This window comes from Momordica charantia, assembly GCF_013281855.1.
Source record: "Momordica charantia cultivar OHB3-1 chromosome 2 unlocalized genomic scaffold, Mcharantia_2.0 BLBB01000002.1, whole genome shotgun sequence".
NCBI classification, from domain to species: Eukaryota; Viridiplantae; Streptophyta; class Magnoliopsida; order Cucurbitales; family Cucurbitaceae; genus Momordica; species Momordica charantia.
In genome coordinates, this window is record NW_028275160.1 from 737,820 (window position 1) to 762,402 (window position 24,583).

The following is a 24,583-nucleotide window of genomic DNA, read 5'->3' on the forward strand; positions in this document are numbered from 1 at the left end:
TTATAAATTATGTTAGACATTTGTTGGTATCCTGTTGATAGGATTAACAACTCTTTTACCAGTTTAATATATATATATATATATATTTTGAGTACTTTATCAGTTTGATTTTGAGGGTAAGTTCCAAAATGACCCATTTTATTTGTATTGTTTTTGAAAAGGACTTATTTTAATTTGTAGATTAAAATAATAAATTTATCGTAAATGTGTTGAATTAAAAAAGAGAGAGGACTATGTAGAAGGTTAAAATCGTAAAAGCAGCAGCTACTACTACTAGGGGGCTTTACCGTAATTTCAAGTCCAAGTTGCATATAAATACCTCCGACGGAGAACCAAAGCTCAGACCAAATACCAATCAAGATTATTAATCTTAGAAAAGAAAATGTTGAAAGGTCAAGGCTTTGGGTGTTCCCCTCGAGCGGCGGCTCCGGCGTCCCTCCGCCATCTGCAGAGGCCATTGCTTAGTAGCATCAACGCCGGCGCTGCTTTTATGCCTCATTATTCGAATTCGAGATGGCAGAAGCAGAAGAGTAGTAAGAGCAGTAGAAATGGACGGCTGAGATTGGTCTGCCGTGAAATAAAGGCAGCCTTAGCCACTGCCGCCGAGCCCACCACCACCGTTCAGACCAAAGTGGTTGTCAAGAAAATCACTGGAGAGATCACTTCGTCGACACTTCTAAGGGATGCCAAAGACGTTGAAAAGTTTCTCAAACTGGAGTTCGCCAGCAACCAGCTCGACCCCAGTAAGTTTCTCTTCTCCATTAATTAATTTGCTAAGGAAAAAGAACAACTTATTGCTAGATCTACTAAATAAACCAAAATTACACTACACGTACATATCAAACTTTAACAACGTTATGGACACGTGACTTGTTTTTGCTCCTTATCTCTCCGACGTTACTGGCGATATTGACCTACGGAGCTTGGGTGACCAGAGGATTAAAAGAGAAACGAACACGACACTATATCACGAGATTAGAGTCTCTGTCTCTGTCTCACTAATATAATTTTTATTTTAAAACATGGACTAAATTCACACCATGAGATTTTTGACAATGGGTTAGGTTTGGTCCGCGCGGGTTCTTCGTGTTACTTATCTAAAGTATTACTTATGGCAAAAAGGTAAATGATAATATCTTAAATATTTAGAGCATATTTTGAGAATAATTTTAGAAAGAGTGATTTAATCCAAAAAATTTAGTTATAATTGATTTTGTAAAAGTAATTTTTATATAACTATTTTAACGTTTCGTTACACACTTTTCAAGTGATTTTGAAGGATTAATATTTGAAGTTTAAATAGAGATTTGAGAAAAGTTAGAGATCAACAAAATTCTTAGAGTGAATTTTTAGAGTGAGAGAAAGTTTAGACAAAGATAAACTTAGAAACGAGATGGAAATTTAAAATTTAGAGAGATTACAAAAATTTTAGTAAAAATATTAGAGAGAATAAACAAAATTAAAGAGAAATAAAATGAGAGTGACACAAATTTTAAAAATGAGAGAAACAAAATTTCTCAAGATATAAGTGAGGTAAAATAGAATTAAAGATAAATTTGAAATTAAAACAATGACCATTTTAAAAACTAATATTCTATTAATAGTTTGATAAATTCATTTGGGAATCACCCTCCAAGTGATTGATTGGGAATCACTTGGTAATTATTGCTAAACATATCCTTTTAAAATAGTGTGGTAAATTTGACATGAGTGGAAAAAGTAGCTCCAAAAAAATCCTTATTTATATATTGTCTAAAATTAAATCAAGATCTCGATGTTATTTATATAGTGAAAAACTACCCTAAAAAAAAACTTTAAAAAGTTAGATTTTAAAAGTGGTCGTAGAATAAATAATTCAAAAAAAATTATTAAATGAAATATAATATGTAAAATAAATATAACCATATATCATGAGTAAAAGAGATAGTTTTAAAATTAATAATAAATTCGGGTTGTATCTTAAACCAACCTGACCTGTAGAATTTTCATTTATTTGAACCTAAACTAACCCAAATAAATTTATAACCCAACAAATTATATAAGTTGGGTTGGATTGATTGGTTTTTTTTTTTTTTTTTCAGATGATCAAATTTTTTTGAACACTCCTAACAAACCATACTTAAAAAGTTCTTTATTTTTTTAGAAAAATAAAAATATCTTTACTTCTCTAGTTTTCTTCCATACTTATGGAAAATTAAATGTTGATGAATTATAGAATACTTACAAATCGAACCGTCACCTACTTGATCTAAGCTTCTTTATAGAGTGAAGATTATCCTTTATAAACTAACACCTAGATCTTTTACTCCCTAAGAGAACCTCTAATTGTGATTGCTTCAAATGATCAAGTGCGCTTAAATTTGAGGTTTTATGATTGAGACACAAAAAATAAAGGGAAACCTTTTTGGTTTAGATAGTAAATTGAGAACATCCTCCAATAATTTATCCTTGGACGTGTGGTTGTTTAAACCTGAAGATGGAAAAATGATTTAATGTGACTCATATCAGTGTAAGGTCCAAAAAATGTAGCCCCTAATAACTACGACACACATTTAGGAAAATAGTTTTTAAATTTTATTTTAAAGATTTAATGGTGTAGAATCAACCCAAAACATCTTTTTCTTAGGATGTCCCTCAATAATAATGGCGTTGAATGGCATTTTGTCTTCGGTGAATGGATATATATTGGACTGTTTAAGCATACCCATAACTGGTTTGATGTGTTATAAAATAATGTAAAACTTAAAATATAATCAGTGGGTTTAATTAGCCTTGTTCTAAAATAATATATTTTCAAATAGACTAAGTCATATAAAATAGTCGAAGCAGTAGTTGGATGTTGAGATCGTAAGATGTGCCCAATTGAAGAGAATGAAAATGATCCTAAGACCATTATCTTAAAATGAAACGATGAGGAAATAGTTGGGAGTACTTAAGGATAAATATTGGAGAGTTAGAGTTAATTTAAATAAAGGGTAATAAATAGAAGAGGCGTTTGTATGTGTTGATGACTGATAAGAAGGTTGAGGGACAAATTTGAAGGAACTGGGTCAGAGAAGCCGACGATCAGAGTTGAGGCAAAATTGGCGAGTGAGGACTTGGTGGAAGAAATTTACGAGGCAAGTTTCGAAGTTGGACCAGATTTTGGGGAGATAGGGGCCGTGATTGTTGAAAACCCCAATGAAAAGGAGATGTACATCAAAGAAGTGGACCTCACTGGGCTGGCCTCTGGTCCCTCCACCATCACCTGCAACTCCTGGGTTCAACCTCCCACCGTGCTTCCTAAAGTACAGAGAGTCTTCTTCACCAGCAAGGTGATCACTTCTCTCTTTCCTTTTACTTTTTACCATGCCAAATACAAACTAACAATTCAATCCTAATTTGAATTTGTTGCTTGCACAGTCATACTTGCCGTTCCAGACGCCTGCTGGGCTCAAGTCCATGAGAGCGGCCGAGCTCGTGAATCTGCGAGGCAATGGCACTGGCGAGCGTAAAGCAACCGATAGAATATATGATTATGATGTGTACAACGACCTCGGTGATTGTACATCAGAAGAACTCAAAAGACCAGTTCTTGGTGGCCCTGAACGCCCTTATCCCAGGCGTTGCAGAACCGGGCGTCCACATTGTACAGAAGGTCCATATTATATATATCTCTTCAATTGCAGGCTAGGCTACAATGTGTGATGCTTTATGATTTTCCTTTTTGGTGATACCATCGCAGACCCAGACTCGGAAGAAAGGACAACAGGTGCCATATACGTGCCTCGTGACGAGACATTCTCTACTATAAAGCAGGGTGCGTTCAATGTAGATACGATATTGTCAGTATTACGCACCATTTTGCCGAGACTGCAAGTCCATTTTGATCGAGATACTGGATTCAAAAACTTCAAGTCCATTGATGCACTCTACGACGTGGATGGCTTCAATTTGCCCCCTCTTGAATCCACCGACTCTCTCAAGGATCTTTTACCTTGGATATTCAAACTCGTATCTGAAACTGGAGAATTTTTCTTACGCTTTCAGTCTCCTGAACCCATGGACCGTGAGCACATGCACAGCTCTCTCTCTCTCTCCCTTTCATCTACTCATTAACTCTCTCATCTCACTCTCATTCACTAAACAAACAGGAGACAAGTTCTTTTGGTTAAGTGATGAAGAATTCGCAAGGCAAACTCTTGCAGGTCTTAACCCATGCAGCATACAATTGGTTACGGTATGACATGCCATATAACTCATCTTCTTTTATAACCAACAAATTAAACATTCACTCAACTGTTATGTTTGTAGGAATGGCCACTAGTGAGCAAACTTGACCCTGAAATCTATGGTCCTCCTGAATCTGCATTCAACACTGAAATGCTCAATCAACAAATTGGTTCAATGACAGTTCAAGAGGTATGTATCAGTACTTTATATTAATTCTTATCCAAAACATAATCATATATGGCATATGAAATAATATAACTTCTCAAATGAATAAATGGGATATGCAGGCAATTCAAAAGAAGAAACTGTATATATTGGATTACCATGACATGTTGTTGCCATATGTTCAAAAAGTGAGAGCCCTTAAAGGAACAACGCTTTATGGATCAAGGACACTATTCTTTCTAAACGAAGATGAAACTCTCAGACCACTAGCTATTGAGCTAACTCGGCCACCCATGGACGACAAACCACAGTGGAAGAGAGTTTATGGACCCAGCGAGCAGGCCACTCACCTTTGGATTTGGAGATTTGCCAAAGCCCATGTTCTAGCCCATGACGCTGGTTATCACCAACTCGTTTCTCATTGGTAAACATATCCCATCCCACTCAACTTTGACTTTGGAGATCATTGCTAGAGGAATAAAAAAGATTGTTTTTTTAGTTTGGTCATTTGTTTTGTTTTGTAGGGTAAGAACTCACTGCGCCGTGGAGCCTTATTGCATAGCCACAAACAGACAATTGAGTGCAATGCATCCTATCTATAGGCTTCTACATCCTCATTTTAGGTACACTTTAGAGATCAACGCAGCTGCTCGTAGCAATCTTATCAATGCAGGTGGGACAATAGAAACCACATTCTCACCGCTAAAATATTCCATGGAGTTGAGTTCCACAGCTTATGATCTTCAGTGGCAATTTGACTTACAAGCCTTGCCAGCTGACCTAATTCACAGGTGACTTGAATTCTCACCATTCATTTTTTCTTTTGAATTGAGTGATATATAAGCAGCCTTAACCCTTTTGATGAACACTTGGCAGGGGATTGGCAGAGGAGGATCCAACTGCTTCACATGGTCTGAGACTGAACATCAAAGACTATCCTTTCGCCAATGATGGTTTGATTTTGTGGGACGCTCTTAAACAATGGGTCACAGAATATGTGAATCATTACTATCCAGACCCGTACCTGATAACATCTGACACAGAGCTCCAAGCATGGTGGACTGAGATTAGAACTGTGGGGCATGCAGATAAAAAAGATGCGGCGGGGTGGCCAACTCTCAACACTCCCCAAGATCTAATAGAGATTGTATCAAACATTGCGTGGGTAGCATCTGCTCACCATGCCGCCGTGAACTTCGGGCAATATGCATATGCAGGCTACTTCCCAAACAGGCCTAGCATAGCAAGAACCAACATGCCCACAGAAGATCCCAACCCTGCACTTTGGAAAAGTTTCTTGGAAAAGCCAGAGGATGTGCTTCTAGATGCCTTCCCTTCGCAATATCAGGCGACACAGGTAATGATGGTGTTGGATGTGTTGTCGAGTCACTCTCCAGACGAAGAGTATATTGGCAAGAATATGGAACCATCGTGGGGCGATGATCCTGTGATAAAGGCAGCATTTGATAAGTTCAATGCAAAGATGAAGGAATTGGAACTGATAGTTGATCTTAGGAATGCTGATTTGGACTTGAAGAATAGAACCGGAGCTGGGGTTACTCCCTATGAGCTTTTGAAGCCATTTTCAGGACCTGGGGTCACTGGAAAAGGAGTTCCATATAGTGTTTCCATTTGATCTATGAAGGCGTCGGAATTAAAATATGAACAACTCTGATGTAATAAGGTAAATTAATATGTATTACACATTAATTTGTCATGTACTTTGTCAGAGTTGAAAATAAATTCTCAAATTGTTGTCTGAATTAGCCTGTTTAATGTGTTTACTTTCAAACACAATTAAACCGTTCATATTAACACAACATAACTCCGGGAATCGGATGAGAGATCATGACACTTGAAAGAGGAGAAAGTTTTTTTTCTTCCTTTTTTCGATAGGCTTGAAGAGAGATGAAGTTACTCGTTATGGCTGGAACAAGAAAAATTCCAAAAGTTACTAATTTTTTAATCCATAATCTAACATGCACCTTGAATTCTACAGCAAACTTTGGGACATGCTTTACCTAATTCATAAGTTCACTTAGACCAGTATCTATGATTTAAAGTTTAATAGAAAGTCAGTAGTTCGTTTAACAGGGAATAAACTATCAGTGGTTTTAAGTTCAATAGAAAATTAGTATAGTTGATTCAAACTCTCAAAAACTGAGATCTTTTCTAATGATTTTACTTTTCTAAAAAAATCAAGTGACAGGTATTCTTCAAATTCACAACAGCAAGCATTCAAGCTAGAGCATGAAGTTGTTCTACCCTCAATAAGTCAGATAGAACAACTCAAAAGGAGCCATCAGAATTGACACACCACCTGAACAAAAACAATAGCTCACTAATAAAGAAGCAAAAAAATGCTCGACATAAATGAAATCAATACTAGGAAGAACAATGGAAACTAAACAAGGACCTAATTACAAGAATTGTTTTTGATAAACTGCTTCAGTCCAAATACAATTTCCATTAAGATCTCAGCCCTGCAGAAAGCATTAACGAAACAAGACAAGATGAACTAATTCGGTACAAACACTGTAATATTACAACACAAATGGGATCAGACCATGCAATACTGCCAAATCATATATCCATTGAATTAAATTGATTCAGTGAATCTAAAAACAAGAAATAGGATCCAAATTTTCTACCAAACATGCCCTTAACCATTATATTTGTCAACATGAGTATATATAATAGCTGATATCTACTCATTTTCTTGAGATTCAGATTCAAATAAAATACATTGTAAAAAAAAAAAAAAAATTAATCTCACTTGACTTATAAAAATGTAAAGACCAGATTACTCATGCAAACAAAAAATTTTAAAAAAAAGTTAAATGGAAGAATTAATATATCATATTCTTTCATTTTTAATATTATAAATTACAAAAATAAAAATAAATCGGCTCAACTGAACAAAATATATATAAAACTTCGAGTAACAAGTTTGAGGTTTGAATCTCTATCCTTGTTGAATTTAAAAGAAAAAAAAGTACTCATGATCTTTTTTATTATTTTTATTTTTTTATTCATGAGATCGTTAATGATATGAAAATAATACTATACCTTTCTCCGTAAAAAGGAATATTAATTTGGCATTATTGAGGATAATTGGCATGGTGTGGTGGTGGGACAATGGACATTGTCGATTGAAGATAATTTGAATGGTTGTGTTGTTGGTTATTGGAGATGAAGTTGGCATTTTCATTGGACACCAGCATTAAATTTCTGGTATAAACCTCATAATTTAAAGTGCTCTACTATATTCTTGCGCCTTTAAACAAATTATGCTGTAATGGGACCAACTCCCAACCCATCAATTAAAAGAAAAAGAGAGAGAAAAGAAAAGTCCATTTACATTATCCCATTAAAAAAAAAAATTCAGTCTATTTTTCTAAAAAACAAAAAGAAAGAAAGAACTGTCCATTACAGATTTTATTTGTGGGATTTGCGATTTGGGGACAAAAATCTTCCCATTCGAAAATTCCCACTCGGAAATCTCCCAAATTAGTCCATAAAATCTATAGAAGAAAATTTGGCCCCCCTTTTCTTTTTTTCCCTTGTGTTAAGGGAGCACATGTCACCATAAATTGACGGAAATTTAAAACAACATTATTTTTAAAATTAATTTGGAGTTTAGAATATTTTTTAAAAATAGTTTTATGTCTAGAAATATTTCAAAAAAATCAGCCAATTTGCCAACATGAATTTAGCTCAATGACAATTGACATATGTCTCTAACAGATATCGATTACATTTTCTACCGTCGAAGGTTTGATCTCGACATATGAAACACCCACTAATTTATAAACTAGTGAAAAAATCAATATTTATGTCCCTAAACTTAGTGACTTGTATTAGTTTCAACCTAAATTGAGCAAGTATTTATTTTGTTGGGGGTTGATTTAAGCACACACGTGGCAAGTATTGAGTAGATGTGCAAACTGTTACACGTGGCTTATGTGGGTCGAAAAATAACGACCGAGTATTCATGCCTCGGCTCATCTAATTAGTCGAGCCGAGCCCGTTAAGTGGTCGAGCCGAACAAGTTCACTTTGACTTACGTTCTTAGTGCGATTCAATTGGCTTTCCTTAGCTCGGTCACGCCTCCGACAAACTCCACGACAGTTCGCCGCGTTTCACGGTAACCTTAAAGAGCTGTTGAAGCTGTGTGTCGGGAATGTTGTCGGAGGTCCTGCCTATAAATAGGATCATTTCCCTCATTTAAAGGTACGCAAACATTCTGATTCTCTCTCGATAAGCTCGGACTTTTACTGACTTTAACATCGGAGTGCTCACTCTATCTCGCAGGTCCAGTTTTTGGAGGTCACGATTCAGCTCATCCTGCTCGAGCCGAATTAAGTTCGCTGAGTTGGGCAACTTTTTGATACAACATATTTGTTTGAAAAGAAAAGTCTCTTCTAATCATTCTTCTCGAGTCCTCTTTTTTATCTGTCAAAATTTTAGCACTGAGAGTTAGTGAGAATTTTATATTGTCCTCTTACTGGTTATTTATGATGTGGATTAACTTCAATCTTAAACTTGTTATTTCATCAAATTAAAATCTAATTTGAAATATATGGTAAAATTAATTCATTCAATTAATTAGATGATAAGTTCTAATTATATTTATGGCTGTAAATATTGTTTTTGCTAGTTCTCTATGGGTTTTTTTTATAATATTATTATAAATTAAATTTATTTTAAAAATATAGTAGTTTTTTGAAACTTTTTTTTAAAATGGTTGTGGTTTTAAAAAATCGAAGAATGGTCAACGACACGTCTAAAAACTTGACACGTATTAGAGGCTAGTCTCTCGACAAAGCACCCTTTTTTTAAAACCACTTTACGATTGCAATAGCCAACATCTCTCTTTCTTCTGTTCATCTTGTCTCTTACCATGAACGCCGATTCCAGATCGCCATGGAACTGGAAAGGAATTTCAAACAATTATCAGAGGAAGGACCAAAACAAATTCTCTCTCCCAACATTTTCGACGCCAATCGCCGGAAGCCCAATGAACCAATACTAGTCTTAGAGGCCGGCGGAGGAGCGGGGGTAGGCTGCGGCGTCGGCCTTGGTTTCGGTCTGGTCGGCGCCGGCTGGATTGACCTCGGCGGCAACCTTCACCTGGTCTTCGGGCTCGATCTCGGCTGCGGCGTTGGCCTAGGGCTTGCAATCGGCCAAGGGATTGGCTACGGCTTTAGCTCCGAATCTTTACATTCTTATTTCTCGGATGATAACTCTGATTCCAAACATAGGCCTCTCATTCCAAACCTAAAATATCTAAAAAGAATTTAATAAAATATAATTAAAAAAATTAACGTGGTCGTTTCTTCGGTTAATACAAAAAAAAAAAAACAAAACAAAGAGACGACCATCTTCAAAATAAAAAAAAAATTATGTGACGTCATGCGTGGCGCCACGTTGCATGGTCGTCTTTTGAAAAGATGACCATGTGGAATTGTTGAAGAGACCATCCTTCACTTTTTTAAAATAACAATATTTAAAAAACAGTTTCAAAACCTACCATATTTTAAATATTTTTAATTAAATTACAATATTTTAAAAATAAGTTTTATTTACAACTATATTAATAAAAAAAACCCCGTTCTCTACTCAGTATGAGATATTTGGAGTTGAATTTCAATATTTTATGTTTCATTGTAGACTAATATTTAGCAGCTTGATTTTGTGAGATTAGATTTGAATGTTTTTATAGTAGGTTTTGAGCATGTTAATTTGTCGCTAAATTTTATTGATGGACTTTTGTATGATTTATTAGATAATTAATGCAACTCTATAATTAATTTATAAAAAGTTTGATTTCTCACCATCAGATTTGGTATACTAAAAAAAACTATATCAACCCATCGTCACTTTTCTTAGAACCATCAAGTTTTTCATATACATACAAATTATTGGTAAAACCAAAATTACGTAGAAATTTTCAATGATATTAATATTTTTAATGGGTGGAGATGAAACATAACATGTTTTTCCTGTGTGGCTGCTTAGACACCCAATAATCAAATTCAATGCATCCAGAGAAGAGAGGAAAACGTGGAAGTCACAGTCTATTCAGAGGGGACCCGCAGGGGCATTGAGCCACATCATTCCATCCAAAAAAAATTATTGGAGGCCGTCATGATACAGTCGTTGAGATTCATGAAATGGATAAACTACAAAAAAAAAAAAAAAAAAAACTTCGTATTTAAATTCCGTAATTAACGGCATGAAGATTTTCAAATTTAGGTTTATTATAGGAGGAGTGTTTTCAATCTATTTTTCCCTGAGTTCCTCTTTTTGATATAGTCAAAATTTTAGAGGTAGGTAGGAAGAATTTCATGCTGTCCAATTAATAATGAGTTGAAAAGTTATAGTCAAATTCAACTTCTCACTCTCACATATTTATACTAAAGAAAAAGTATTTGGAAAGCATTGCATCTTTCTACTGTTGGTTTGTAATGTGAGTGCAAACAAAGTCCGCGTATTAGTTAGGTAAGGGCATGATACAATAGTATATAGATGAGACAATTATCTCCATTGGTATGAGGTCACCGAAGACTATATCTGCTAAAGTGGACAATATCTACTTGGACCGTTATAATTCATCTTTATTAAGAAACTTAGATCAGAAACTGATATATGGTTTGCATTTTGTTTTTTCAATTGTTGTAGGATTTGCACTTAAAGATTTTATGTTTATAGTATTATATAGAATGGTTCAATATTTTTTTTAGTTAGTTAGATTAGTGTAGATTTAATTAGGTAAATAATTCATTGATTTATTAGTTAAAGTCGGTTTAGTTAATTAGTTAACTAGATTTAGTTGAAAATTTAATTTAATTAAACAATGTTTAAATAATTATAGCTTAAGTACTAATTGTAGTTAATTTAGGTTTAATTAGTTTATGAAGATAGTCTATTTAGATTTGGTTTAGATTTTATTACCTAATTAATTAGATTTGGTTTGTTTTAATTAGTTAATAAATTTAGTTTATTTAATTTGTTAATTAGATTTATTTTATATATTAATTTATTAAACTTAAATTAAATAATTATTAATTAGTTTATTTTTTATTATAATTTATGCTTTTACATATTTTTGATAGAAAATGGCAGATAAATTTTTTACCATTGCTTTGCATACAATTGGTTGTACGATGGACGGTGTAGATGAAGTTGAATATAATAATTCATGTATATGTGAAAGGTTTCACTTTTATAATCACGCAACATTTGTAAAAATTGTTAAGTATGAATAAACTACCACTCAACCAAAAAATTTGAGTTCATAAATTAGGTAAATTTAATTTATATATTAGATATCTAACAAAAATTGATGGATTAGCACTCGATGATGTGCCGACAAATCAATCATAGATAGTATAATAGATGCACCCATCAAACACATTTAAGATTAACTAGGTTAATTCCTATTCCAATTCAAAATGATTAGGCATGCAGTCAAATTAACGTTCTTAATGGTCCTGTCGTAGAGGGTGTTGTTAAGTTGAACAAGAAGTTCCAATCCAGCGTAACATCCATTTCTGAACCCAATATCACAATGTTGAAAACGTGCCACTTTTTCCTCAAACATGGGATAATATGTTGGTCCCACGCCGATGACACAATGTTAGTAACCCCTAGTTCAGGATAGTCTCACACACACCAGTTTCACCCACCACAATATGATTATGAGGTTAGTCCCTCAATGTTGCACTGAAGACATGTTCATATAGATGTGGACATAGAAAACATGGAGAGTACTTTCCCCCTAGTGAGGAGCTAGAAGGCGCCAAGAGCTCGTCGTCAACAATCATGTCGTGACCGATGACATATGTTTTATGGAACACATTAGATAGACACTATGTTTCCTGGAACAATTTTAAGTTTTATTATACCAAAAAACTAATTTCATGGCATTTAATCCACATATTTAAATATGTTGAATTAAAAATGAGAAAGGAGTAAGGAGAAGGTAAAATGTTGACATGAACTTAACTCAACCCTAATTGATACCTATTTTTTACCGTTTAAATTCTCTATTTTCGATTATGCAGTAAAAGGCAAAATTGTAAAAGTAGCAGTTATTTGGGGGCTTTACCGTAATTTCGAAGTCAAACTTGGATATAAATAGATACCTCTGACGGAGAACCAAAACTCAGACCCAATGTCATTCGAAATTATTAATTTTAGAAAATAAAATGTTGAAAGGTCAAGGCTTTGGGGGTTGCACTCGAGCGGCGGCTCCGGCGTCCCTCCGCCATATGCAGAGGCCATCGCTTTGTAGCATCCACGCCGAAGCTGCTTTTTTGCCTCCTTATTGGAATCCCAGCTGCCAGAAGCAGAAGAGTAGCAACGGGCGGCTCAGCTTGGTTTGCCGCCGTGAAATTAAAGCAGGCTTATCCACTTCCGCCAAACCCACCACCAGCGTTCAGACCAAAGTGGTTGTCAAAAAGATCACTGGATTATCCACTTCCTCGCAATTTCTAAGGGATGTCAAAGACGACGTCGAAAAGTTTCTCAAACTCCAGTTCGCCAGCAACCTGCTCGACCCTAGTAAGCTTCTTCTATCCATTATTTATTCAAAAAAAAAAAAAAACTTACTCTAAACTAAACGGAATTACAGTCCACATTTTTTAGTACAAAATGTAGTGAAATGATTCGAGAGTATTAGAGCACTGATAGAGATAATACGTACCAAAATTATATCGTTATCTGACACGTGACTTCTTCTTGCTCCTTATCTTATCTCCCGTCTTCTACTGACCTACGCAGGTTGGGTAACCAGAGGACTTTGAAAAAAAAAAACAAAAAACCTTGATTTATCTACTACAGTACTACATTACAGTCTCTCTCTAATATATTTTTTAAATTGAAAAATATGAACTAAATCGCAGTATCAGATTTTTTGACAAATGGTCAGACAGACGGCTCCTATTATTATTATATTTTTAAAAAATTAGGAACAATATCTTCCTCTCTCATTTCTCTTCCCTACTCCTATGTGCTCACTCCTTCAGGCGCCACACCTTCTTCATTCTAGCTAACTCAGATGCTTCTTAGGAAAACCAAACTTATTTTCCTGTAAACAGAGACATTAAGACGACAAGTGAGAATTTTTATCCTACTCAAAGACGTGGGTTTTCTAATAACTTTTTCCCTCTCTTCAAAAACCCTCCTCCTCTTATTTGGTGCTTTCTTTTCTTTTCTTGCTATTGCTTGTTTCCCTCTTCTTTCTTTTTCTTTTTCCTTTTGTTACTTGTTCTTTTAATTTTGTTATTATGAAAAATTCAAATTTCTTTCATATCCATGAATCAAAATCGAGCAACAAATTTTTTTAGATTTTTTTTAATAAGATCTCTTAGATTAATTTTTTGAATAAAAATTTCAATATCTTGATTCTGGATTGATTTAGTTAAAACTCCAATTCGGAATTTCTATATTGTTGATATCTAGGTTTAATATCTTGATTGATTTGGTTAAAACCATCCTGGATGGCTCATTGGTCCAAAGGGACTAGGTTAATTAAGAGGGAATGAGTTCAAAATCGAGGTGTGCATAAGTTGGTTCGGACACTCACATATAAAAAAAATCTTGAAAGAGAAAGATCTATTGAAGTAATCAATATTAATATTTTAAGGACTGAAATGGATATTAAACCTAGATATCAACAATATTTTAAATCTTACAATTATGAAGGATTCATGGCATTTAATTGTCTAGATGAAATGTAAAATAACATATCATTTGGAGTAAAAAATCTACAAAAACTAAATTTGTCTTGAATTGTAATAACATAATAATACTTTTTATGTAGAAATCTAGAAAATAAGAAAAAGAGACTGTAATTAATACAAAAATGTTTGGAATTTCTGATACTTAAAACATTCTATATTTTTTAAAAATTAAAAATAATTTTATTACATAGAATATAGTTGGTGTAAGAATAGTATGTTGAAATAACTTTTAAAATAGAAAAAGTAAATGAAAAAGTAAAATACATACCAACAAATTTCATGGGACAGTAGTCAGTAGCTCCAGATAAGCTTGCTGTTTGTGGCTGATATACAACGGTATAAGATAACAGATAATTAAAAAAAACCACTATATTAATGTATTTTTTGAGGTTTTTTTTAATAAAATAACTATTGTATAAAAAAATAGTTCAAAAGAATTATTTTTTGAATGTTTGCAAAACGAAGAAAGAAAAGCTTTTTAATATCAATATCCATGACCCAAAATCAAATAATTAAGAGTTTGAGTTAATTTAAATAAAGGGACTAGGATTTTGCGATGTTTCTGAGATGATGATTTTGTGAAAGTGATTTTATATAATTATTTTAACGTGCGATTTTTATATAATTAAAAATGATTTTGAATAATTAATATTTAAAATTTAAAGAGAGAATTTATTTTGGAGGGAGAAAAGTTAGAGATTCTTAAAAAAATTAGAGAAGAAATTAGAAAGAATAAAAAATTAAAGATAAAAAAAGTTGGAGAATGAAACAAAATTTAAAGTGAAAATAAGATGAATGGAATAAAATTTTGAAAATCAAACCAATAACCATTTTAAAAACTAATATTCTATTAATGGTTTGGTAAAAAATCCGATAAAGAATCATTCTAGTGATTAAGAATCGAAGTGATTTTGCATGAGTGGAAAAAAAAAATTCTAGTTATGTCAAAATTACTTCCAAACTTGTCCTCAGTAGAATAGGGATGTGCATCTGTTTTGACCGAGGCTGTGTACCTGTTTGGGGAACAAATTGAAGGAACCGGGTCGGAGAAGGCGACGATCAGAGTTGAGGCAAAATTGACGAGTGAGGATTTGGTGGAAGAAATTTACGAGGCAAGTTTCCAAGTTGCATCAGATTTTGGGGAGATAGGGGCCGTGATTGTTGAAAACCCCAATGAAAAGGAGATGTACATCAAAGAAGTGGACCTCACTGGGCTGGCTTCTGGTCCCTCCACCATCACCTGCAACTCCTGGGTTCAACCTCCCACCGTGCTTCCTAAAGTACAGAGAGTCTTCTTCACCAGCAAGGTGATCACTTCTCTCTTTCTTTTTACCTTTTACCATGCCAAATACAAACTAACAATTCAATCCTAATTTGAATTTGTTGCTTGCACAGTCATACTTGCCGTTCCAGACGCCTGCTGGGCTCAAGTCCATGAGAGCGGCCGAGCTCGTGAATCTACGAGGCAATGGCACCGGTGAGCGTAAATCGACCGATAACATATACGATTACGATGTGTACAACGACCTTGGTGATTGCACACTAGAAGAACTCAGAAGGCCAGTTCTTGGCGGCCTTGAGCGCCCTTATCCTAGACGTTGCAGAACTGGCCGTCCACATTGTAAAAAAGGTGGGTCAGGGTAAGTTGTGAGATAAGGTTCAAACGTTTAATTACATACATTATAAAAAATATTAGTTTCAAACAAAACAAACAACTTTAAGATTATTAGAAATAATTTATTGATTTTCAAAAGGTAGAGGTAAGTTGTGTGATATTTTTGATGCAATATTGTAGACCCAGACACGGAAGAAAAGCCAGTAGGGAGCATGTACGTCCCTCGGGACCAGACATTCTCTAATGTAAAGCAAGCTGTATTCACCATAGATTTGTTGCGCGCCGCTTTTCCAAAATTGGAAATATTTTTTGATAAGAAGGCCACATTCTCCAACTTTGAGGAGATTGATGCACTTTTCAGTAGGGATGGCTTCAATCTACGCAATCTGGAATCCCCCACCTCTCTTAACGATCTTTTACCTTGGAGATTCAAGCTCGTCTCTGAAACTGAAGAATTTTTCTTACACTTTCAGCGTCCTGAACCCATGGACCGTAAGCACATCTCTTTTTCCCCTTATGATTTACTCATTAACTCTCTCATCTCACTGTAATTATTCTTAATTACGTTAATTGAATAAACAGGAGACAAGTTCTTCTGGTTAAGTGATGAAGAATTTGCAAGAGAAACTGATAAGAAAACAATAGCCAATTGGATCTAAGAACCCTTATGGTTATGCAAACCCCTAGATCACAAGTGCTAAAACCCCCAAATCAAGATGATGTCAACCCAAGGAAGAAGTTAGAACGGATTTACCTTGATGATCAATATCAAGAGTAGAGAAAACTTGTTTCTAAACTCAAGATTCGAACCACTCCACAAGATAGCTTGATCAAGGCTACTTGAATGATTCTAGCATGCAATTCTAAAACACAAGAAATGCAAAGGAAAAGCTCATGGCTCAATAAGCTTAAATTTCATTATCTCAAAACTCAAATCTCAAATCTGTTTTTCCAAGGGAATAAGCTAGGCTATTTATAGCCTCCAAAACAACCCTTCAAGTAATCTAAAAGAATTGTAAAGATTGTAACTCCCTACTACATCAATACCATAACCACCACTAACACAAATAAAACTTAAAACACATAAATGAAATGTTTAAAACTGAAAATACAATTAAACATGCTTTAAATCCGAGAATGAAACTCCTCCACCATAAAACCAAGAGTTTGTAACCCTTCAAGAGTGAATGAACTGGAGTTTGAACTACTTTCAAGTACTTTGAAGTCTTGTTCATTTAATGCATCTTGAGTTCAACTTAGACTTCCATTAATGCAACTTGAGTTTGTAGTAAATGAAGTTGGACTTGTTCTTGACTTCATTCAATGCCACTTGAGGTTGCCATAAATGACACTAGAGTGCATTTAATGCAACTCCAATTTGTTGTCAACTTGGACATAGGATTCTCCAACAACTTCCTTTTAACTCTTTGAAGACTAAGACACTTTGGTTCATATCAGAAACTCTTGCGGGTCTTAACCCATACAGCATACAATTGGTCACGGTATGACATGACATGTAACACATCTTCTTTTATACCACAAATTAAATATGAATTCATATTTAAAACTAAATTATTGTAGGAATGGCCACTGATGAGCAAACTTGACCCCGAAATTTATGGCCCTCCTGAATCTGCATTCAACACCCAAATGCTCGATCAGCAAATTGGCTCAATGACAGTTCAAGAGGTATATATCGGTACTAAATATTAATTCTAAGTCGCAACATAATATATATGGCATATGAAATAATATATCATTTTAAATGCATAAATGGGATAATATGCAGGCAATTCAAAAGAAAAAATTGTTTATAGTGGATTACCATGACATGTTGTTGCCATATGTTCAAAAAGTGAGAGCCCTAAAAGGAACCACGCTTTATGGATCAAGGACACTATTTTTTCTAAACGAAGATGAAACCCTCAGACCACTAGCTATCGAGCTAACTCGACCACCCATGGACGACAAACCGCAATGGAAGAGAGTCTATGGACCCAGCGAGCAGGCCACTCACCTTTGGGTTTGGAGATTTGCCAAAGCCCATGCTCTGGTCAATGACGCTGGTTATCACCAACTCATCACTCATTGGTAAATATATCCCACTCAATGACTTTGGCTTTAAAGATTTTTCGTAGAGAGAAAAAAAAGAGATTATATTTTTACTCAACCCCTTTGTTTTGTTTTGTAGGTTAAGAACTCACTGCTCCGTGGAGCCTTACTGCATAGCCACAAACAGACAATTGAGTGCAATGCATCCTATCTATAGGCTTCTACATCCTCATTTTAGGTACACTATGGAGATCAATGCAGATGCTCGTAGCAACCTTATTAATGCAGATGGGATAATAGAGACCACGTTTTCAACTAAAAAATATTCCATGGAGTTGAGTTCCACAGCTTATCATCTTCAGTGGCAATTTGACTTACAAGCCCTGCCAGCTGACCTAATTCACAGGTGACTTGAATTCACCAATTTTTTTTTCTTTTGAATTGATTGATATATAAGCAGCCTTAACCCCTTTAAGTTTTAATGTGAATACTTGACAGGGGATTGGCAGAGGAGGATCCATTTGCTTCACATGGTCTGAAACTGAACATCAAAGACTATCCATTCGCTAATGATGGTTTGATTTTGTGGGATGCTCTTAAAGAATGGGTCACGGAATATGTGAATCATTACTATCCAGACCCATACCTGATAACATCTGACACAGAGCTCCAAGCATGGTGGACTGAGATTAGAACTGTGGGGCATGCAGACAAAAAATATGCGCCGGGGTGGCCAGCTCTCAACACTCCCCAAGATCTAATAGACATTATAACAAACATTGCGTGGGTAGCGTCTGCTCACCACGCCGCCGTGAACTTCGGGCAATATGCATATGCAGGCTATTTCCCAAACAGGCCCAGCATAGCAAGAACCAACATGCCCACAGAAGATTTCAACCCTGCACTTTGGAGAAGTTTCTTAGAAAAGCCAGAAGATGTGCTTCTAGACGCCTTTCCGTCGCCAAATCAAGCGACAACGGTAATGTTGGTGCTGGATGTGCTGTCGAGTCACTCTCCAGATGAAGAGTATATTGGAAAGACTATGGAACCATCGTGGGGCGATGATCCTGTAATAAAGGCAGCATTTGATAGGTTCAGTATGAAGATGAAGGAATTGGAGGTGATAATTGATTATAGGAATGCTGATTGCAACTTGAAGAATAGAACTGGAGCTGGTATTACTCCCTATGAACTTTTGAAGCCATTTTCAGGACCTGGAGTCACTGGAAAAGGAGTTCCGTGTAGTGTTTCCATTTGATCTATGGAGGGTGTCGGAATTAAAATATGAACAACTCTAATGTAATAGACATCAATTTGGAGGAAATAAACATTTATATATCAGATGCTCCACTTCCGACGAGTTTCTTTTTATTTGATTTATTGCAAAAATAAATAAGGATTATATTTAAGCAAAGAAGAGACTCATAGTCGGCCTGCATATATTCTTTTTATTTATGGTTGAATTATTCAAAATGTCCATGAACATTGAAGTTAGTTTTAATTATATCGAAATCGTTTAAAAATGTTCGTCTCCTTTTACCATTGATGCTATTAAATAATTTTAAGTTAAAACAAAAGGATGAAAATCGATGTGGTTCCGAAGCTATTAATGAAGAACTGGCCGAAGAAGTGGTGTTAAAAAAATAATTGAAGGACAAATGTGACAAGTATTGATAATTACTGAACAATCATACTCAGAAACCACGTATATTTTTTAATTCACCTCCATATTACAGATTTTCTAGTGGTTAGTTTGCTATTGATGTTTTAAAAATCACATCGGCCACAAATCCATTTAAAACTTAATAGCAACAGCCAATAATTGAGTTGTCCATCACATGGTTTAAGGATAAACTTGTTCACAATTTTTAAAAATGAACAAATTTCAATCCTCACATACTTTGAATCAAATTTCAAAATTAAGGTTAGAAGTAAGACTTTTAAACCATAGAGATAGGGTTGAAATTAGGATATTCTTTTTAATGATGCTTTTTATTAAGTTTATTAAAAAAATATATCATCTACCAAATTATTTATGGAAATAATACTTGAAAAATATGGTAGTTTTTTTGAGAGACAACAATGCTGCTTCATGGAAAGAAGAAGAAAAAGAAATGAATACTTTTATATAATATAAAATAGCTCCATTTTGATATTAGAGTATGTTAATGTAGTGGTCCAATCACAAATTTCCCTTTTGCGGCCTTTTTTCGAGACCTATCATCGGGATTTTTTTTTAATAATGTTATTTTCGAAAGTAATTACGAAAATATGCCACTCCACAAAATATTTCCAAAAATAATGTTTTGGAAATAGCAAGTCGTATTTTTCAAGAGACGACCTATGAAGTGACAAACACTGTTGACGACCAGCTAACGTAAATGAATATTATGGCGTAAGGGATAAGGAACTTCCCGGAGAGGAGAAGGGCATGGGTTTGAGCACTAATATGTGTGTTTTTTTTTGTTTTGATAATATTATTATTATTATCACACACACACACGCACATATACTCTCAAACCCATACCATTTGACTCCTCGAGCGGTCCGTTATCCACTACACCACAATATTCATTTTAGTTTGAAGTGTTGTGTTATATATATATAATATTTGTTTTGTTTTTGTTTAGAATAATATTGTCGTCTCTTTGTCAAGCGGGATTTTTTTAAAATCCCGCTAAACATGTCGTCTCTTCAAGAGACAACCAAGCCTTATTTAAAAAAAAAAAATTAACATGGTCGTCTTTTGCCACTTCACAGGTCGTCTCTCGTGCTATTTCCAAAACGTTATTTTTGGAAATAGTTTGGGAAGTGGCATATTTTCGTAATTACTATAGAAAATAGCATTATTAAAAAAAAATCCCCGCGGAACTTGATTTTACTTTCTACCTTTTTTTTATTTTAGAAATAATTAACTTTCTTTCCTTTTTTTTTCTTTTTTGCAAGAAAAATAATCAACTTCCTACTCCTACTCCTTATTTTTATTATTAACTCTAACTTTTTATTCTTTTAAAAATATAATTTATTATATATAATTGAAAATTATAATAACTATATATATATATTATTGTTATTATTTTATTTTTAAACGAAGAATAATAATAATTGTAAGATAATCATATTTTAAATTTTCTAAAGAATAATAATAATAATAAACTAAAAACATATAATTATAAATAAAAATTTATTAAAATAAAAATAATAGTAGCAGTAATAATAACAATAAACTAAAAACAAATAATGAATACCTATTATCAAAGAAAATAATAATAATAATAATAATAAACTAAAAATATGATAATTATTTTAATCATAATAATAGTTATAATAATATCACCTAAACGAATATGTTCAGTGGTAATTGACATATATCATATTATAAAATATAACAATGATTATTATTATTTTTCAAAAACAATGTTTTCGTCTGTTGAAGAGGTGAGTATAGAAAACACGTCTAGTTGGTCATCTCTTGAAGAGACGTGATGTCAATTGAATGCTACGCTTATAAATCGTCTCGTGAAGAAATGATCTAGGTCGAAGATTAACTATTTTCCAAGTATTATTCTTAGAAATAGTTCAATAGATAATATATTTGTGGAATAAATTTAATAAAGAAAAAATATCCGTTGAAATTAATCCCAAAGTTCATGAATGATGGGCATTTTGGATAATTTAGTCTTTATTTACTATAGCAGGAATATTTTAATATTTTATAGTTATTTTAAACGTGAATGAGAGGCACGAAGCCACATGTTGTATGATTCTTCTATTTAATATAAAAAGAATATTTTAATATCTAAAAAAATATTTTTTTTAATTATTTTGAAGGTTCTAAATATTAAAAGAAGGGATCTGGAAGAGATGTTCTTGAAATAATGTGATTTGATGGTTTTAAACCATTAAATTAGATGAGAGATTAATTACAAAATTATATATTTTAATAATTTTGTAGTTCGTGTTCATTAGTGGGAATTTTATCTACAAAATATTTGGATATGCAGCATTGGAAAATATTTTATCCTAACGTCATCTAGATTGACAATTTGTTGTTACATTTTATATTTATTAATAATCAAAATATGAGTTTCTTTTATTTAAATTGAAAAAGAGAGGTTTAAAAATTCTTATTAATTTCTATGTTAAGTTATTAGTTGTAAAAATCCTATAAATATCTCTCTAATTTCATTTTCAACATACAACGGACAATTCTCGTTCTTTTCTCAACCTTCTCTATTCTCTACTTTTTTCGACAATTGGTCAAAAGATGTATTTTATTGTTGAGCTAGGCTTGAGCTACACAACGATATTTCAATTTTTTTTAAATAATGTTTTTATTTAAACTTGTAATTAAAATAATGCTGCATTAAATAAAATTAAAGAAAAAATGCTTGTTTTGAAACTTATTCCAAAAATAATGTTTTTGAAATTATTTCGCCACTTAGAGACGACCATAATGACGTGGCACTGCTGAAATTTCCTTTTAAATCAAGACATGGTCGTCTCTTGACCATGTGTTGGCACACATTTGTGGTCGTTTCGCTACCGCGACGTTGATTTTTAGGAAAAAAATAAGATATCATTATATATTATATATTAAATAACTGTTAAACTTAAACCTAGTTCTGGCGGAATGGGTTTGTACTCATCTTTTGTACAAAACATCCCAAATTTGAGCCTTGAGTAACATATTTTTCAATTTTTTACTACTTTTTTTTTTAATGTTAATCGATTTATTATTATCTATAATAATAATAATAAGTAAAAAGTTGAGTAATAGTAAAAAGAAAAAAAAATTACCTTTCTAAGCCGAACATGCAAAGAGAATGAAGAAAGCTGGGTCAATATCATCTGATATCCAACACAAAACTCTACTGTTTAATATATAATATATAACAGTATTTATTTTTTCTTAAAAAATCAACGTTGTTGTGGTCCGGTCGTCTCTTGAAAAAGCGACCATCACAGATGGTCATCTCTTCAAGAGACAACCATGTCTTGATTTAAAAAAAAAAAATCACACGTGATGCCAATAGAGTACCACGTCTTTATTAAGAGACGACCAACGGTTGAAAATAACATAGTCGTCTCCAAGTGGCGGAATATTTTCACCTGCATTACTTTTAGAATAAATTTCAAATGAAGCTTTTTTTCTTTAATTTTATTTAATGCAGCATTATTTAAAAAAAATCCACTTGGGTTGTTGTATCCTAGAGGGGACAGACCAGAGGACATATACTTGCTATACCGTCGTTGATAAAGAAATATACACCGTAGAGAACTTGAATCTCCGCGCCTCAACCCAATTGGTCGATTACGTGTTTGTTTCTTAATATTTACTCCAATTATCTCTCTTTTTTTTAATTCCCCCAACACGATTCAACGAGCCGGTTATAAAAATGAAAAAAATCCTAATCCAATATACTAGAGGCTCTATTAATTTATTTTCTATATATTTAATAACTGAATTATATTAGCATTGTTAACCTAATAAAATTAATTTCACAATAAAATACTTAGAAGTTCATGATGGTCAACATAAGTTTTATTAGTGGTTAAGAAATCTTGTTTTTTCTTAGAGATCAAATATTCAATCCCGTAATCCTTTTTCTGCTGAAAAAAAAAATCATGGTGTAACATTTTTTTTCTATCAATTATATTTTAATTTTAAATCTAATCAAATATAGAAGAGGCACTATTAATTTATTTTTAATATATTTTAATAAGCAAATTATATTAGTATTATTTTAACAAAATAAAATTATTCTCAAAATTAGCACGTAGAATTCATGGTGTGGAGTCAACATTTTTTTCCCTTCATTTTCTTAAGGCTTAAATCCTATTCTTCATAAATATCCATACCTATTTTGTCTTGTCCCTAAGATTTTAGATCAATGGATAACAATGTCATTTTTTCTCCTGTTTTTCGTTTTAAAAAATGGAATTATTTGATAACTTTCTAGTTGATAACTTTACCTTGAAATATAGAATATTAGGGTTAAAATAAAATAGCATAAATTACAAACTTATGCAATCAAATCAAATAAAATATAGTTCAACGACAATTGACATATATCTCCAATGAAAAGATTGTGAGTTCGATCTCCCACCCCACAGGTATTATACTAAAAAAAACCAACTAAAACTCATTTTTGTGAAATTAAAATAAAAAACAATGAAAAGGAATAATATTTTTATAAATACATATTTATTTCATATCATTTAGCATAACTTACCTTTTTTTTTCTCTCCAACATCTCTCTCTAAGAATTTCTCTATCTATCTAAATTTCCATTTCTTAATATCTATTTTTTTCTCTCACTTCTAACATCTCTCTTTTTTTTCTCTTTCTAAAATTTCCCAAACTAGCTTAATTTTTCTTTAGCATTTATTTTTCTTTCTCTAATATATATCTGTTTATATCTTTTCTTTCGTTTTCTTTATAGTATATATATTTCCAATTTTTCTCCCTCTAAAATTTTTCTCCCTAAAATTTCTAATTATGTTTTTTTAAAAGATACCGAAACCATTTCATTAGAAGTATGTGAGAAACATACACACAAGGGAAGGCTATATGAAAGCACTCCAATTGAAAGAATGGAAGAGATATCATAATTACAAAAGATGGTAGATTTAGAACACCTTGATGCAAGAACCAAAATATCATCCCACAAAATAGAGGTCAACCTTGAGGAATCCGTGAAGCACCTGCTGTTGTGCTCCAACCAGACGAGCCAAAGGATCGAGCCCACCGCATTACACCAAAGAGTATTTCGTTTACTGCTATAGG

General features: G+C 33.3%; 2 protein-coding genes and 1 long non-coding RNA gene across 3 annotated transcripts; 2 read left to right on the forward strand and 1 right to left on the reverse strand.

Annotated features, from left to right (window-relative positions):
• The first annotated feature begins 338 nt into the window (after window positions 1-338).
• LOC111021205 (linoleate 13S-lipoxygenase 2-1, chloroplastic) lies at window positions 339-6,140 on the forward strand. Its single transcript, XM_022298073.2, has 9 exons — window positions 339-743; window positions 3,043-3,314; window positions 3,403-3,637; window positions 3,725-4,048; window positions 4,134-4,219; window positions 4,294-4,401; window positions 4,500-4,801; window positions 4,902-5,168; window positions 5,254-6,140. The coding sequence occupies exons 1-9, from the start codon at window positions 383-385 to the stop codon at window positions 6,011-6,013; spliced, it is 2,715 nt and encodes a 904-aa protein (XP_022153765.1). The 5' UTR covers window positions 339-382; the 3' UTR covers window positions 6,014-6,140.
• A 6,384-nt stretch (window positions 6,141-12,524) lies between these two features.
• Window positions 12,525-19,164, forward strand: LOC111021206 (linoleate 13S-lipoxygenase 2-1, chloroplastic). Its single transcript, XM_022298074.2, has 10 exons — window positions 12,525-12,945; window positions 15,162-15,433; window positions 15,522-15,756; window positions 15,922-16,233; window positions 16,324-16,363; window positions 17,198-17,243; window positions 17,323-17,430; window positions 17,531-17,832; window positions 17,933-18,199; window positions 18,292-19,164. The coding sequence occupies exons 1-10, from the start codon at window positions 12,591-12,593 to the stop codon at window positions 19,049-19,051; spliced, it is 2,697 nt and encodes an 898-aa protein (XP_022153766.1). The 5' UTR covers window positions 12,525-12,590; the 3' UTR covers window positions 19,052-19,164.
• Window positions 13,002-15,278, reverse strand: LOC111021207 (uncharacterized). The gene is made up of 3 exons (XR_002602805.2): window positions 15,140-15,278; window positions 14,395-14,449; window positions 13,002-13,156 (listed from the first exon to the last, which is right to left on the reverse strand). It is a non-coding gene; the product is annotated as an uncharacterized LOC111021207 (long non-coding RNA).
• Window positions 19,165-24,583: the final 5,419 nt, after the last annotated feature.

What these genes read in the sequence shown, in the direction of transcription:
- LOC111021205 (XM_022298073.2), top strand. Translation starts at nt 383, where the DNA reads ATGTTGAAAGGTCAAGGCTTTGGGTGTTCCCCTCGAGCGGCGGCTCCG. An exon ending in GCAGCATACAATTGGTTACG is followed by an intron (nt 4,220 to 4,293) that starts GTATGACATGCC and finishes TTATGTTTGTAG; the next exon opens with GAATGGCCACTAGTGAGCAA. An exon ending in GTTCAATGACAGTTCAAGAG is followed by an intron (nt 4,402 to 4,499) that starts GTATGTATCAGT and finishes TGGGATATGCAG; the next exon opens with GCAATTCAAAAGAAGAAACT.
- LOC111021206 (XM_022298074.2), top strand. Translation starts at nt 12,591, where the DNA reads ATGTTGAAAGGTCAAGGCTTTGGGGGTTGCACTCGAGCGGCGGCTCCG. An exon ending in GCGTCCTGAACCCATGGACC is followed by an intron (nt 16,234 to 16,323) that starts GTAAGCACATCT and finishes TTGAATAAACAG; the next exon opens with GAGACAAGTTCTTCTGGTTA. An exon ending in ACAGCATACAATTGGTCACG is followed by an intron (nt 17,244 to 17,322) that starts GTATGACATGAC and finishes AAATTATTGTAG; the next exon opens with GAATGGCCACTGATGAGCAA.